This window comes from Ostreococcus tauri (assembly GCF_000214015.3).
Source record: "Ostreococcus tauri WGS project CAID00000000 data, contig chromosome 10, whole genome shotgun sequence".
Lineage (NCBI taxonomy): Eukaryota > Viridiplantae > Chlorophyta > Mamiellophyceae > Mamiellales > Bathycoccaceae > Ostreococcus > Ostreococcus tauri.
Window position 1 is genome coordinate 557,787 of NC_014435.2, and position 16,234 is coordinate 574,020.

General features: G+C 57.8%; 6 protein-coding genes across 6 annotated transcripts; 2 read left to right on the forward strand and 4 right to left on the reverse strand.

Annotated features, from left to right (window-relative positions):
• Nucleotides 1-108: 108 nt before the first annotated feature.
• Nucleotides 109-2,994, reverse strand: OT_ostta10g03410 (Signal transduction response regulator, receiver domain; the record flags this gene model as incomplete). Its single annotated transcript, XM_022983240.1, has 1 exon — nt 109-2,994. The coding sequence occupies one exon, from the start codon at nt 2,992-2,994 to the stop codon at nt 109-111; it is 2,886 nt and encodes a 961-aa protein (XP_022839866.1).
• Nucleotides 2,995-3,521: 527 nt separating this feature from the next.
• On the forward strand, nt 3,522-5,419 carry OT_ostta10g03420 (Glyceraldehyde 3-phosphate dehydrogenase, NAD(P) binding domain; the record flags this gene model as incomplete). Its single annotated transcript, XM_022983241.1, has 2 exons — nt 3,522-3,524; nt 4,280-5,419. The coding sequence occupies 2 exons, from the start codon at nt 3,522-3,524 to the stop codon at nt 5,417-5,419; spliced, it is 1,143 nt and encodes a 380-aa protein (XP_022839867.1).
• A 250-nt stretch (nt 5,420-5,669) lies between these two features.
• Nucleotides 5,670-7,482, reverse strand: OT_ostta10g03430 (NAD-dependent epimerase/dehydratase; the record flags this gene model as incomplete). The annotated part of the gene is made up of 3 exons (XM_022983242.1): nt 5,670-6,964; nt 7,220-7,276; nt 7,404-7,482. The coding sequence occupies 3 exons, from the start codon at nt 7,480-7,482 to the stop codon at nt 5,670-5,672; spliced, it is 1,431 nt and encodes a 476-aa protein (XP_022839868.1).
• A 185-nt stretch (nt 7,483-7,667) lies between these two features.
• Nucleotides 7,668-8,315, reverse strand: OT_ostta10g03435 (NUDIX hydrolase, conserved site; the record flags this gene model as incomplete). Its single annotated transcript, XM_003081739.2, has 1 exon — nt 7,668-8,315. One exon carries the CDS (start codon nt 8,313-8,315, stop codon nt 7,668-7,670), a length of 648 nt encoding a protein of 215 aa, XP_003081787.2.
• Nucleotides 8,316-8,516: 201 nt separating this feature from the next.
• On the forward strand, nt 8,517-9,251 carry OT_ostta10g03440 (Cyclophilin-type peptidyl-prolyl cis-trans isomerase, conserved site; the record flags this gene model as incomplete). The annotated part of the gene is made up of 1 exon (XM_003081740.2): nt 8,517-9,251. One exon carries the CDS (start codon nt 8,517-8,519, stop codon nt 9,249-9,251), a length of 735 nt encoding a protein of 244 aa, XP_003081788.2.
• A 113-nt stretch (nt 9,252-9,364) lies between these two features.
• Nucleotides 9,365-16,188, reverse strand: OT_ostta10g03450 (Rudiment single hybrid motif; the record flags this gene model as incomplete). The annotated part of the gene is made up of 3 exons (XM_022983243.1): nt 9,365-15,500; nt 15,627-15,744; nt 15,990-16,188. 3 exons carry the CDS (start codon nt 16,186-16,188, stop codon nt 9,365-9,367), a joined length of 6,453 nt encoding a protein of 2,150 aa, XP_022839869.1.
• Between the last annotated feature and the right edge of the window lie 46 nt (nt 16,189-16,234).

A 16,234-nucleotide genomic window follows, 5' to 3' on the forward strand; every position in this document is an offset into this window, starting at 1 on the left:
CATAATGTACTGGTATCGGTACTGGTAAGGTACCGCCGTAAATACATACTAGGCAAAGAATCGCCGGAGCGGAATAATACTCGCTCGCGTATTAGGAAATAAAACAATTCAGACGGACTTCGAGAGGGCAAGAATCTTCAGGTGCCCCTTCGAGTTCGCCGCTAACAGATGTTTCGAGTCTGGAGACCAAACGACGGAGGAAATGAATCCAGCCTTATCTCGCCGATGTTGCGTCACCGGCGCTGGTTTGTCGGAGAAGCTGTAGCTCGACACTGGCACCGAGGAGTGCTTGGCGTACAGATGCACCACGTTGTCCTCAGAGCCGCACGCGATATAGCCGTCGGCATTTGCGCTCAGACCGACGAAATTTTTTTCGTTGGTGTGACCCGTGTACGTTCGAACGCACGCGGTTTGCGGATTGTTTCGCTTGACGTCCCAGAGCTTGAGCGTATTGTCAGTGGATGCAGACAGTAGTTCGTCTCCGACCCAGTACACGTAAGAAACAGCCTTTCGATGACCTTGAAGGGTGAGTAAAGGGTTATTGAGTTGACGCAAATCGTAGCAGTGGATCTTGTGGTTGGCACTCCCGATGGCGAGCAGATGAGGAGCCGTCGGATGAAATCTGACGGAGCACACGTTGGCGTGGTTCTGTATCGTGCACGTGGCTTCCTTCGTCGTCGTGGAGAAAACTCGCACGGTACCGTCGTCGGAGCCGCTGGCTAGCTTTGTCGGATCGATGCTACTAAAGTCCAGGCTCCAAACTCGCCTTCGGTGCGTGTTGTTCTCCCACGTGGACACCTCCTTGTGTACGTCCCATAGCTGCACAACTCCTTGATAATCACCCGACGCGATGGATTGCTTGACGTAATGATTGAAGCACAGCGACGAAACTTTATCGTTCGCCTCGAACTCGACCGCAGGGCAGTGCACGCGCGCACCTAGCTTCATCACCGCATCGGCTTCGTACACGCAGATTGATCGACTCGTGCCCGCTGTTGCAAAGAGCTCGCCGTCGCGATCCCAACTGGCGCAACACACCATCGAGTTATTCGCCACAAAATCCGTAACGTCACCACCGATGGAAGCGCATCGCTTCAGGGATACTGATCGCGTCACCAAACGAATTTCGCTCTCGAAATCGTCGAGGGCATTACACACGGAGTAACCGCTCCCGCCAACATTTTCCCGAACACGCTTCAGCCATGCTCCGTCTGAGTCACAATCGCTCGGTGAGGTTTGCCGCATCGCAACGATGCACTTATCGAAGAGCGAGATCTCCAGATCCTCGAAAACTTGTCTTTCTAGCGATTTCGCCGATCGGAACGCAGACTTGACCACTGAATTGAGATTCTTGTGCATCAGCGTCCCGTCGTCGTAGCAGGAAACTCCAACCTCTGTTGCTCCAGATGTGCTCTCCTTGCGGGCGCGCTTGCGTGCTGCTTCAAATCCCGTCACGTCCAAATCATGGTCTCTATCTTCATCACCGTCACTGACATGCGCCTCGGCGATCAGAATATCCAGCGTCGCGCGAGAGTGCATCAACTCGCTCATTTGCGAGAGCCGCGCCGCGTGAAGCGTCTCGAGAACAGTCTCCAAGCGCCTCAAGGTGGCAACGCGTCTCTCGCTCTCAACGCCGAAAGCCCGCGCCTCACCGGCTAGAACTCGAAATTTTTCGCTCGCGTCGCGCGCGGTCGTACGAGTGTCTCTTTTAAGAAGGGACACGACAACTTTTGCCGCCTCAAACTCACCCGTCATGGCCTGCTTCGCAAAACCACTCATCGCCAGCACTTGCGTCAGCGCCTTCTCAGGATACTCCGCCTCATAAACAGTGATGAACACTTCGGGCCAGAACATGTTTAAGATGATCAGACCGACGACAAACAGCGCATCCCGATCGTCAAGCTCCTGAGCGAGCTCAACGAACGAGCGTTCCTCGTTGTGAGCCTTCGCCGCGAAGGTAATGTCGCCTTGCGGACTGATGTTCAAGCAATTGGCATCAAACATATCGTAAGAAGCTGCGCTCGTGCCATATTTCAACCCGTCGACGAAGGCAGTGATTCTCCACGCGACGTGCCAGCGCTCCTCTTTTCGCGTCGCTTGCGCCCCAGAGGTTTCGTCGTCAAGCCACTCCCGCAAGCAACGCGCACCAGTCTCCAGACCTGCGAGCGGCGGAGGAAGGGAATGCACGACTGGCTCAGGGACAATCTGAATGTTTGATTTACCGACATCCTCGTCGATGTCCATGGTTGCTTCTTCCTTTTGCGAAACGTCTTCACCCTCTGTTTGAACTGGCGCCGAGAACAGGCTCGCCTTGGTGCTCAACCCAGCAGAGGCCAGGCTGAGCATGGACACGTTCCTACGCATTCCTGCGGGCGAGTGCACGCGATCGATGACGTTGTATTCACCTGAATTTGTCACCTCTTCGCCGTGCTGGGGCACCGACGGGACGCCGTGCACCATCTCTCCTCTATCTTCGTCGTCTTCTAAAAGCTCTTCCCCATCCTCTCCGAGCTGCGGCACGGTTCGCGACACGTTTACCTGGGACTTCCGCCACACATGCGTCCACATATGCTTCACCGCCCGTCTACTCACCGGTTTGAGCAAATAATCTTCCGCCCCGTGCTGAATACACCGGAAGACAGTGTCGCTATGCTCGTTCGCGCTCATCATGACCACGGGCATGTCTCGCAGGCGCTCGTCGTTTCGCACGATTTGAAGCAGCGCCGGCCCGTCTATTCCCGGCATCATCACGTCCGTGAGTAGCATGTGAAACTCAGTCCCTCTTCGCAAGAGCTCAAGCGCCTCCTCACCGCTCTCCGCCATCGTCACTCTGTACCCGCACCGTCGCAGCAGACTGCTCGTCACCGTCCGACAGATGCGTTCGTCGTCCACCACGAGCACGTGCACGTCCGACGTCGTCACCGGTCCATCGTTCAGCGAGCTCGTGGACGGAACACGATCCATCGACGTCGTCCCTCCGCGCACCGACGCCATCGCGCTCGACTTCACCGAACGACGCCGTCGCTCGCGCGCCCGTCGTCCCAGCGCGCGTGACGTCACTTTATGGTTCAACGCCTCGTTCGTCGACGACGCCGCGTCGTTCGCGACGCGCGCGACGCACCGCCCGCGTCCGCGCGTTCGTCTTCGACCTCGACGTCTCCACCGTCGCGCGCGCGCCTCGCGCGAGGCGCAGCCCCGGGGCGCGTCGCGTGCTGCCACCGACACCGCGCCGACGGCGTCGCGGCGAAGATCTTCCCCGCGCGCGCGGATCGCGCGGTGTCGTAGTGAAAGACATTTGAAGCCCATACAGGACCACTTCGGCGCTCTCCATGACGCGCGCGCGCTCGAAACGCCCCACACCGCGATTGTGTGGGTACACTATGGACGCGCCCGACCCGCTGGATTTCCCCACCGGTCACCACTCGCGAACGCCCCGCGCGTCGTGAACACGTCGCGCGAGACGGGGCGATCGCGGGCGATCGACACCGCGCGCGCGCGCGGCACATCAACGCACGCACGCCATGGTAGGTGACGACGACGACGCGCGATGCGACGGATGAAAACGCGCGATCGATCGGGCGTCGCGCGCGCGCGGGCGCGGGCGAGGACGGGACGAACGGCGGCTCGCGCGCGTCCTCGCGTTATCCGACGTGTGCCGCGATGGCGCGCGAGGGGTGACGGCGACGGACGCGCGAGGGGACGACGCGGACGCGCGAGCGATCGCGCGCTGCGAGGGAAAATGCTCTCCACGCGCGCGATCGCTCGAGGCGTTCGTCGCGATCGAACGCGCGCGCGGTGGAGGGAAACTTTCGGTGCAATCGTCGAGGGCGTGGACGCGATCGCGTCCAGCGCGGCTGTCCAAGTCGGAAGCGTCTCCCTCGTCGCGATCGCGGTCGACGTCGCGGTCGACGTCGAGGCGATCGCGGGGGGATATGCGCTCGCGTTCGTCCGGCGCTCGATCGCGATCGGTCATCGCGAGCGACGCCGGCGACGCTGGACGACGACGACGCGCGCCCCCCTCATCGCCTCCCCCGGGGTCTCCATCGAGACCCCGACGACGGCGCGGGCGGCGACGGCCGGAGTGGGGGTCGTGCGGGGTCATGACTCAGAGATCTCACATTTCGTGAGATGGGACGGATGAGTGGCGCTGGGGTCTCCGTTTCCATTCGACGAGTCGTGACTCTTCGATTTGGGACTCCATAGAGCTGGCGGACAGACGAGCCCGACGACGCGACGAACTCGACGACTGACGTGCGACGCGTTTTTATCTCTCACGCAGTCTTTCACTGGCCTCACCTCCACGGCTCTCCCGACCAAGGCGGAGCAAACCTTCGCGGGCCGCGTCCAGCGCCAAACCGCCACCAAGGCGACGGGCTCCAAGACGGTTGCCGCCATGAAGGGCAAGACCATCAAGGTCGCCATCAACGGCTTCGGCCGCATTGGCCGCAACTTCTTGCGATGCTGGCACGGTCGCGCCAACACGATGCTCGATATCGTGGCGATCAACGACTCTGGCGGAGTCAAGCAAGCCTCCCACTTGGTCAAGTACGACTCCGTCCTCGGCACCTTCGAGGCTGACGTGAAGATTGTCGACGACACGCACATCTCCATCGACGGCAAGAAGATCGAGATTGTGTCCTCCCGTGACCCGCTCCAACTCCCGTGGAAGGCTCTCGGCGTCGACCTCGTCATCGAAGGTACCGGTGTCTTCATCGACACCCCGGGCGCGAGCAAGCACATCACCGCCGGCGCCTCCAAGGTTCTGATCACCGCTCCGGCCAAGGGCGACGACATCCCGACCTACGTGCTCGGTGTCAACGCTGACGGTTACAAGCACAGCGATAAGATCATCTCCAACGCCTCGTGCACGACCAACGGCCTCGCGCCGTTTGTGAAGGTGATTGACGAGAAGTTTGGCCTCGTCAAGGGCTTGATGACCACCACCCACTCCTACACTGGTGACCAGCGCATCCTCGATGCGTCCCACCGTGACTTGCGCCGTGCTCGCGCCGCGTGCTTGAACATCGTGCCGACCTCCACCGGTGCCGCCAAGGCTGTCGCGCTCGTGTTGCCGCAACTCAAGGGCAAGCTCAACGGTATCGCGCTCCGCGTGCCGACGCCGAACGTGTCCGTTGTCGATCTCGTCGTGCAAACTTCCAAGAAGTGCACCGCCGACGAAGTCAACGCCGCGTTCCGTGAAGCCGCCAACGGCCCGCTCAAGGGCATCCTCGCCGTCGCTGACGAGCCGCTCGTGTCCTGCGACTTCCGTTGCACCGACGTCTCGTGCACCATCGACGCTGCGCTCACGATGGTCATGGGTGACGACATGTTGAAGGTTGTCTCGTGGTATGACAACGAGTGGGGCTACAGCCAACGAGTTGTGGACTTGGCGGAGCTCTGCGCGGCGAACTGGGAATAAACGCTTCACTGCCGAGTTCCCTGTTCAGTAGGGACGCGACAAACTCGACGTAGAGACCCACCCTCAGGTATAATACTACAGTCAATCATCATTTCGTTTCCTGTTTTCAAAATTCGCCCCCTACTTCAAACACAAACGGCAAGAGACCGAGTGGACGCGCGAACGTAATATCGAGCTAGAATGTGAATGAATATATATCAGATTCCAAAGTTCTCACTATACCGTAGTGCAATACGTCTAGGCTATACCTTTACTTGGACATGGTGGTGGCGATTGAGCTCGATTCCTTCCAGTTGACGCCCGGGAGGATGAGGCGTTGGTCGACGCGGTCCTTGTACTCCATGATTTGCTTGAGCAGCGTCTCCAAGAATTCGCCACGCATGAGGATTGGGTCGAGGCCGAGGTCTTGAAGCTTGGAGTTCTTCGCGTTGTAATAGTGCTCTTCCAACTCCGTGCGCGGGTTGGGGACGGTGATGACCTCCGGGTTCAGGCCAACCTTCTGACCAGCCTCAGTGATCATAGCCGCGAGCTCGTTAACAGAGAATTGCTCCGTGAACTGGTTGTAAATCTTCATATCACCCTTCGGCGCCGGATTGTCGCACGCGATTTGGATGCATCGCACGGTGTCCTTGATGTTTAAGAAGCCGCGGGTTTGACCACCCTTACCGTACACGGTCATCGGATGACCAACGGACGCTTGGATAACGAATCGGTTGAGAGCCGTACCGAAGACGGCGTCGTAGTCGTAGCGGTTCACGAGATCCGGGTGCATGTCGCACTCATCCGTGGAGAGACCGTAGACAACACCTTGGTTCAAGTCCGTGCAGCTCAGCTGCCACGCCTTGGTGCAGAAGAGCATGTTGGCGGAGTCGTGGCACTTGGACAAGTGGTAGAAGGAGCCACCTTGCTTCGGGTATGGCAAAGTATCCGTGCGACCGTTGTGAGTGATGGTGATGTAACCTTCCTCGATGTCGATATTCGGGGTACCGTACTCACCCATCGTGCCAAGCTTGACCATGTGGCAATCCGGCGCGAACTCCTTGATGGCGTACAAGACATTGATCGTACCCATGACATTGTTCGTTTGCGTAAACACGGCGCGGCTGCGATCCATCATGGAGTACGGAGCGGAGCGTTGCTCACCAAAGTGAACGCACGACGTCGGGTTGAACTTCTTGAACGCCGCACCGAGGAACTCGTAGTCGCAAACATCGCCAACGAAGAGATCGATGTCGAGTCCGGTCACCTCCTTCCAGCGGCGAACGCGTTCATGGATGCCCTTGATCGGAGACAAAGAGTTGAAACCGAGCTGGTCGTCCATGGTGCGTCGGCACAAGTTGTCGACGATGGACACAGCGTAGCCGCGCTTGGAGAGGTGGAGCGCCGTCGCCCAACCGCAGTAGCCGTCACCACCGATAATCATGACTCGTTGACCTTTACCAGCGTCCGGGGCGTCGGCATCCGGGCGGTGCGCTGCCGTCACGACGAAAGAGCGGGTCGCGCGAGCGGCTCGTTGCGTCGGAGCTTGCGCCTTCAAACTGTTCGCTACTCGTCGAAACATCAGGTCGTTCCTTTGTCAGTCTCAGAGCTCTCTCACGGTCGCGATAGGTTCGCATAGATTTCTTAAACGGGTGACCATCCAATTCGTCAACGCGCATGGGCTCGATCGACGCGGTCAACTCCGTTCGTCTTTGCGCGTCGTCTTTGCGCGCGTCCGTCGCACTTTCAAATCTCCAGATCGCTCGCCCTCACGTCCCACGACTGCGTCGATCGCGCGCTCGAGTTCGATTGAAGACGCACCCTTAAAGAATGAAAACGAACGCGGCGTCGCCACCGGAACGGCGCGCATCGCTTGACCTAGAACGTTCGAACGAAGACGAGATCGTCGTTAGTCGAGAGAATATTTCACTTTTTGACAGTCACGCGCCGATGGCGCGCGCGTCGGTGGGTTTTCTCCTCCCGCGCGCGTTCGACGTCGACCCACCTCTCTTGGTGGTCGTTTGGCGCGATCGCGCGCGCGCGTCGAGGGTGATGCGAGCGAGGGACGAGGCCACGGCGGACATGGTGCGCGCAAATATCCGGACTTTAACCAGGGTGACGTCGACTTTATCCACTAATAATATTCCGACGGTCGGGGCGATGATGTGCTTCCACGCAGAGCGAGTGTAGAGGCGACAGAAACGAGGGAGGCGACGATGGAAACCTGTGAAGGCGCGCGCGATTGAAACGTTCACAACGGGCACGGTACTCACGATTGATCGCGCACGTTGGCGGCGACGATGGGCGCCGCGACGTCTCGCATGAGCTCGTACGGGGCGCGCTTGCTCGGCCACACGCTCGCGACGACGTCGTCGAACGACTTCCAATCCAATCGCTCAAACTCTCGAGTCTCGCCGTTTAATCCCGAGAGATTCACCGCGGGATGGTTGGAGGGATCCTCCATCGCGCGCGCGTCCTCGTCGCTCTTCGCCCGCCATCGGAAGAGACAAAATTCTAAGCGCTGTCCCGCCAAGCCGCGGTCGGCGAGCCACGACGCGCCGTCGACGCGATACGCGTACCCATCGTCCTCCGGTAATGCCCCCACGAGCTCCGCGACGCCATCTTTCCCCACCATAATACCCGTCTCTTCGTACAGCTCCCTCGACGCCGCGTCCTCTAAGCTCTCGTTCTTCTCGATTCCTCCCTGCGGCATGTTCCACGAACCCGGTCTGTCGCTCCGCTCGCCGACTAGGATCATCCCTCGATCGTCGAACACCACCGCGCACGCGCATCGTCGATACCTCTCCCCGCGCACCATCACCGAGCGACTCTCTGGGTACGGTTTCCCAGACTTCTTCATTCGTTTCTCAGTCTTCTTTCGTCGTCTCTCCGAATCCGAATCCAAATCCGAATCCATCGACGCTCGCACCGATCCCGCGGCCGTTCTCGCGACGCGTCGTCCCGTCGTCGTCGATCCCGCGCGCGTGGCCGCGCGTTCGCGCGCGCGCGCGAGGACTCCGACGCCGAGCTCGGACGCTCGACGCGCGCGCGCGACGATCGCTCGCATGCGCGACCGCGTCGACGCTCGACGGTTGCGCCGAGCGACTCGCGTCGCGCGATGGGGCGCGCGCGCGCGCGAGTGACCGCACACGCGCGCGCGCGAGGAGCGATCGAGCGCGAGCGCACGTCGCGACGAGTGACGGTGCGCGAACGGGCGAGCGGAGACATGGGACGGACGCGCGCGTCGACGCGCCGGGAATGGCTGGGCGCGATCGGGACGATCTTCCTCGTCCTCGGTCTCGCCCTCTTCGCCGCGCCCGCGCTCGCGAAGGAAAAGCGATCGCCGAAGGTGACGGATAAGGTGTTCTTTGACATCACGATCGGTGGTGAACCGGCGGGAAGAATCGTCATGGGGCTGTACGGGAAGACGACGCCGAAGACGGCGGAGAACTTCAAGCAACTCGCGACGGGGGAAAACGGATACGGCTATAAAGGGTCGAGCTTCCACCGCGTGATCAAGAACTTCATGATTCAGGGAGGTGATTTCACCAACCACGACGGTACGGGAGGCAAGTCCATCTACGGCGCTCGATTCCCGGATGAAAACTTCAAGCTCAAGCACGAGGGACCGGGCACGCTGTCGATGGCCAACGCCGGACCGGACACGAACGGATCTCAGTTCTTCATTTGCACCGTCAAGACGAGCTGGCTCGACGGTCGACACGTCGTTTTCGGTCGAGTGCTCGAAGGCATGGACGTTGTGACGGCGATTGAGAACCTCGAGGGGACGCCGCCGACCAAGCCGGTGGTGATCGTCGATTCGGGCGTTCTCGAAATCGCGGAGGAGCTTTGAATTGAGAGAACGAATCATCTTAATTTACCATGGAATAGAAGACGTCGTGAATTGTAACGAAACGTCTCACTATATGCAAAGCTATAGTACTACTGGTAGTATTACAAGTGAATTTACGCTCGAGTCGACGCGATGGACTCGAGCATGGCGCAAACGTCCGGGTGGCGCTCGGGCTCGATGGCGCTCCGCTCGTCCACCGTGATCTCCTCCACGACGTGCGCGACGTTGGCCAGAAGCTCGCAGACTTGTTTGCCTGCAGCGCCTCGACGCGTGATTTCTGTCTTGATTCTGTTCTCGGCCAAGCGAGCGCGAAGTCTTTGGGTGAAAAATTGCCGTGACGTCTCCCACGGGATGACATCCTTGATCGCCTTCTTGTGCAACATCACTCCTGGAGTGTCGTGCAGCGCGGCGAAGTGAACCGCGAGCTGCTTGAACGTCGGCATGAGCGCTTGTTTCTTCGCATCGTCGTCATGGGAGTCACCTAAGCCTCCAGGAACGGTGCGCTTCATTGTCGCGAGCAAGTCTTGGCGCCTAAACTTGATGTCAACGATACCCTCGGGTTCTAAGACGCCTCCTCTAGCGCCCTCTGCTGCGTAGAATTCCATCTGTTCCGGATTGATGGAACTATCGATGACGACCCACGCGCCACCGCGAAGCTCACCACCTTGCGGGATATAAACAAACACGGGCTGGTTGTACTCGCGAAGAGCGTCGACGATGTAGGCGCCATACTTGAGCACCTCGCCGTACATATCACGCAAGCCGCCGGCGAAACCTCGCCAGTTCGCGAAGATGATGAGAGGCAGCCCTTCACGATTCATATCACCGATAGCTTGCGCCGTCTTGAACGCACTATCAGGGAACCAAACCTGACCAGCTTGAGACTCTTCAGCAATTTGCGCGCTTGCAAAGGCCGGATCAGCGGGAATCGTCTTGTTCACCGTACGCGTCTCCACGGCAACGGCGCCTATAGGAATACCACCGAGGCGCGCGCGTCCAGTAACGACAGTCCGACCCCACTCTGGCATGATCTCCATGAAAGAATGCGCGTCGAAAAACGATTCAAGCATTTCTCGGGGATCATACGGCGACTGTGGCGGATTAAACGTGACGAAACGCCTCACCGGATCAATCGAAGATAAGAACGGAAGCGCTTCTCCGCGTCGACGAGGGATGTAGGATAACCATTGAAGGATACTCCTGACACCGCCGACGTCGTCGAGCACGGTGAGATGTGAAACTCCGTTCGACCCCATGACCTTAGAACCACCGATCTGCGCATTGCTCGTGTACACCTCTCGGCCGAGCACCTTGTTGAGCGCGCTCGCTCCAGTCAAAATGAGTGGTGCATCAACCTGCTGCACCACTCGCTGGCACAAGCGAGAGCAATACGCACCGATGCCAACGCTTCTACCAGTGACGTACGCGATTGTGACTGTGCTCTTGTACGCTCGACTCGTCGCCGCGGCGATCTCGCCGGAACCTTGTAAACATTCAACGCTTTGACCTCCGCACACATCCGTGAGAGCGTAGTGAACCTCGTCGTCAGAGACGATTTTATTCGCCTTGACCCGACCCTTGGCGGATAAAATTTCGTAGTCATCTTCGCTAAGATAGATATACTTGAAGCCCTTGGACACGTCGGCGTCGTCGACCCAGCGCACTCTGAATGCTGCCTTGACAGCCTCATCAAGACCGATACGCGCACCGCTATTCGAGCTTAGATAGACGCAAGGCAATCCTTCTTCGACGGCTAAATCGAACGCCGCGCGGTAGATTGCGTCTTCAGGGGGTGAGAGGGATCCAGACATGTGTGTGATGTCGTTTGCGACGAGAATGATCTCCCGACCCAATGGATATTCCCTCGTCGCCAAGGAGACACGCCAGCAAACCATACCGACGTCATTCAATCCGTGCGCGCGGTCAGTGCGTGTAAGAGAGCCCGTATCAGGGTCGAGAATGAGTTCGGCGAGGTCGAGGATGTTACCAACCCCGGGGTTCATCTCCGAGTTGACCGCGGAGAAAACCTCTGGGAAATCGTACACATACGTCGAAGACAAGTTCTGACAAGCCATACGTTTGCGCTGAATCTTGTTCAACAGTGGATGCACTTCTCGCTTAGCGCAGCAATCCATTGACTTGGCGATCTTGAACCTCAGCCCGCTCGTGTTTTCCGCGATGACGCATCCTGTGCCGATGCGCACTTCAACGCACGCAACCTTGAGTCGCCGCAAATCCTCAAACGCGTGATGGATGAATGAAGAGATAGCGCCCTCAACGCTCGGCAAATCGTCCTCCGCATCGGCACCGACGAGGTTAATAAAGACGTGATTTGCCGCCGTGCGATGACGCCCTACGGCGAGCTCCAAAGATCCGAGAACGTCAGCAAAAACGCTATCATCATGCGCGTTTCCGGTGCCTCGCGCATCGCTGCGCACAGCATCGAACGATGCTCTCCGCCCATCCAACGACGCGTTACTCTCGAAGAGTAGATCTTTGTTGTACACTGCTGCTCGTAAGAAGACACGACGATCGCGTTGAGGTTGTTTGTGACCAAGCTTGACGCTCGGCTCTTCCGCAAGGAAGACACCAATTGTGTACTCGGATGGTGAGACGAAATTGGTGTGGCGCTGATAGGTGCGCGAGCTCAGCAATCCGACGCATTCCACGCGGAAAAGCGCTAGACGTTCGACCTCAAGCTGATCGGCGACGTGCGGCCAGAAACCACGAGCGCTCGGCATCTCTACGAAACCCTCAGAGGTGGAATCCTCTGAGACGCGCTCGAACGTGAAATGATGCGGCTTGGCGTCTAGCGCGAGAAGGGTGACAATGACGTGCTCAAGACTCTCGCATTTGAGAGCCCCTGCCAAGTACTGACCGGTCACGAACGCCTCAGCCGCGGCTCGAATATCAGAATCGTTTCTGCCGACCAATCTGTGATAGGATATGATGAAGTGTAACTTCTTTGGATTGCTTGACGTTGCATCCGGAAGTGCGGCAACCGCGTGGCCGAGTGACGGAGCAAACAAGTGGGTCGTGTCATCGAGCGCGAGTCGCACGACTTCTGGCTCGCACGGAACCGGTTCCGGTCGTGCATTCGGAATCGTGAACGTTCGCACACCAGCCGCGGCAAAAAGAGTCTCGATCGCTGTGAGCCTTGAGGTTTCTGAAGTGCTGTCGAAGAGACTTTCCCACGTGTGCGCCTGCAACAACTCGTCGGCAATCTCGTCGATGTTTTCATACGACTGATAGCGCGTGATAGAGTTATGACTGTCCAAGAAAATGTTACCGATGTAGCGCTTGGATGATTCCGCGTTGCTTTCGCTCGCGCTCGCGGGCTCTGTGTCGCTCAAGAGATCCGATTCACTTCCAACGCTCAACTTTGACAAGGACCCCGAGCGACGAGATTTGCGCCGTGATTCCTCGATCGACAGTTGAGCAAACGCCGAGAAAGACTCGTCTCTAGACATCCTATTCGCTCTTGAGGCGGCCGCCATTCGAGCGCGTCTAGACTTTCGCGTGATCTCCTGTTTTCTGACGATGATTTCCCGTGCCGTCTGCGCCACGTATTCGTAATCTCGGCCAGAGAGGTTCATACAACGCACCACGGCGTCGTGACACGGAGTGATGTCAATCATATCGTGGAACGAAACTTGATCGAGAATTTTCGCGATGAGATCGGAACGACGTTTGAGTTTGGCGTTCGCGTGAGCGTACTTGGCGACGACGGAGACGTCGTTGCGATAGCGGTCTCGCAAGAACATGATGGCGTCCTCTGTCGAGCCACACCTGGAGAACGGCTCTTCAACGTCCAGAAACGTTTCAAGATAACGTGTCACTACGCGAGCTCGACTTTGTGCCAAACCACCGCTGTGACGCTCGCAAAACGCTGCAAGAGGTGCGAAGTCGGCTCCATATTCATCTATCAAATGCCGAATTTGCGAAACCGCCACCGAAACAGCATCTGTGGTAGCGTCACTGTTCGAGTCAGCGATGATCGACGCTGACATCGTTTCAGCGATCTCTCGGAGATCATCACGCGCTTTCGGTTTCGCGCGAGAGATGACCGCCTCCCTGGACTCCATGAAGTCATCGACGACGAGAGGAAGAGTGCCAAGTACGTCGAAGAGCACCTCCAGCGGATCACCGTTGAAGTCGTAGCCTGCTAAAATTTGAACCACACCCGCGTTTGAACGAGTAAATCGCGCAAGCGGCGAATCATCGGGCAACATACCAATCAGTGACCTGGTTCGCATTCTCGTAAAATCGCCCGTGAACGGCTTGGATTGCTGCACGCCTGAGACATCTTCCACATCTACATTGCACAGAACATCGCCAGCCTCCAAGATAGCACCGATTCGTGCGATGTGTCGAATAATCCCTGTACTCGTCGCAATTAACGGCATGACAGTTTTCATCACTTCTATCTCACAGTACGGCTGGTTCGCCACCACTCGCTCGCCATCTTCAACTAAAAATTTGAGCAGTTTCCCCGGCCCCTGCGCGACTAGCTTGGTGGCGTCAAAATCGTCCGGGAAGAAGCACGGTCGTCCGTTCACGTGAATCTTCACGCCCACCTTCGTTTGTTCGGGGTATACCAAGTAAGCCTGACCGTTCAGCAGCACCTTCAAACCACCATCGGGCAATTCCATAACCTCCGCCTCGATGAGTGCCCCGTTGATGTGAAGATAAAATGAAGTCTCACTACCCATGGTGACTCGGAGACTGTACTTGATGTCGTTGTAAATCAGTTCAAATTTGTGCTCACTAAGATTCGTCATCCACGGCTCCGGAGGAACGCCGCGATTGAGGCATGCGGCGACCTCGGCTTCGAGGTTCTGATGCCTGCTCGATGACTGAAGAACAGCGCCGCACGCGACGATGATGTGATCCTGCAACGGTTCGGACTTGTCATTCGCAGCGATGAGACCGTCCAACCACGCGGTGTCGTGTTCATCCATGATGAATCTCTGTTTTTCCAACAGCTTAATGAGATATGCCTTGTTGCAGTGAATCTCTCCTCGAACGCTCAACTCACTCAGCGCGTGGGCGAGCAGCGTGATTGCCTCCTCGCGCGTCGGCTTGATGGCGAAAACGTGACCGAACTGCGAATCAGCAAATTGATGTACACCGCCGGAAGTACCAATCGAGAACGAGCCATTGACGCCCGGAAGTGATCGAAAATGAAGCTCGTGAATTGTGCCCGAAGTCGGTTTGAAGCCGCTATCCGGATTCTCCGCGGTAATTCTTCCTGCGACGCAGTGTCCGAGAGGAGCGATCGGCGCAACGTTGTCAAAATCGATCGACGACACGCCGTGAACGTCGTCTTGCTTGAAGAATCGGCGCACATCTGGGATCTTGTTCAAAGGAATGCCCATGGCCAACTGTAGTTGCACGGCAGGCAGGTTCACCCCAGTGATTTGCTCTGTCACCGGATGCTCGACTTGTAAGCGCGGATTTACCTCGAGGAAAGAATACTCGCCGGTTTTGATGTTGTAAAGATATTCAACCGTGCCCACGCCACAGTAACCGACTTTCTTTGCTAAGCGAACCGCGCCGCGTTCGAGTTCCTCGCACAACGCTCGCGGCGCGATGGTGATGGGACCCTCTTCGATTATCTTTTGGTGCCTTCGCTGAACGGAGCAGTCTCGTCCATAAAGTGCGATCGCCTGACCGTGCTTGTCCGCCACCATCTGGACCTCCAAGTGTCTCGAATCTACGCTAAGCTTTTGAATGAAAATTGGTGACCCCGGAACCTCCGCTTGCACTTGCGCAAAACCAGCTCTGAGATCTTCCATCGAGTTCACCTTCCGAATGCCCTTTCCTCCACCGCCTTCGGAGGCTTTGATCATGACGGGAAATCCGATGTTCTTCACCGCATTTTCAGCTTCGTCAACCGTCGACAAGGTTGCTTGATCTAATATGTCACCCGGAATCTCTGTGCCCAGCACTGTCAGACCGCTTCCCGACCACGGGATTACGTTCACGTTGCAAGACTGCGCGAGAATGTTCGCGCAAATCTTATCACCGACAGCATCCATGGCAGAAGCAGGCGGACCGAGAAATGCGATGCCGTAGTATGCCAACTGGAACGGCAGCTGCGGATTCTCACTCGCGTGTCCCCAACCCGGCCAAACGGCGTCGACACTACATTTTCGTGCCACCTTGACGATCAGATCCACGTTTGCGTAGTTGTTTCTGTTGCTTCCACCGTCTACCGTGACGAATTCATCGGCCATCCTGATGTACCTATGTTTAGAACGCGTCGATCCGCACCGTCAGTCTCCACGTGTTTAGCATTTGACACGCTCGATGATCACCGTTTCTTCTACGAACCGCGGTCCAGTCGCGCCGAGTCATGTCGTGCATACGTACTCTGCGTTAGCGTGTAAATCATCCTGCGTAGCCATGCAGACAAAGTGTAGAACTTCCCGCGACTTGAAGGTCTCGTACGCCCACTGCCGCATCGATCGGATCGCCTTCACCGCTCCCACTGCGCGCGTTCACGACGCAGCGTCTACAGTCAGTCATCGATCGCGAGATAACGACGTTTTTAAACATCTTCTACGGCTCTCATCCCCACAAAGTCGTCGAGACGGGTTAAAAACGAGAACGAATGTTTCGTTTCACCGAGGCGTTACGCTCGAGGCGTCCGGTCGTCTCCTTGGGGAATCTCAACAGCGTTCGCTCGTTCGCGGTGATCGTCCGCGCGTGTCTCGAGGTCGATCGCGCACGTACGTCCGTTGTTCGCGATCAACACTTTTCGGATCGCTCGCGATCCTCCGCGGCTGAGGACGTAGGACTCGTACGCCGTGCTCACGAGGTCTTCACCACGTCGTGCGGAATGCGTCGACGCGCCCGGGCTCTGCGCGTCGCGCGATTCGTGCGCTGACGTGGGCGATGGGCGGGAGGCATCGTCCTCTGGATTTCCATCCATCGCGTTCGTCATCGACGCCGCGCTCGACGATGAAGCCGACGCGTCG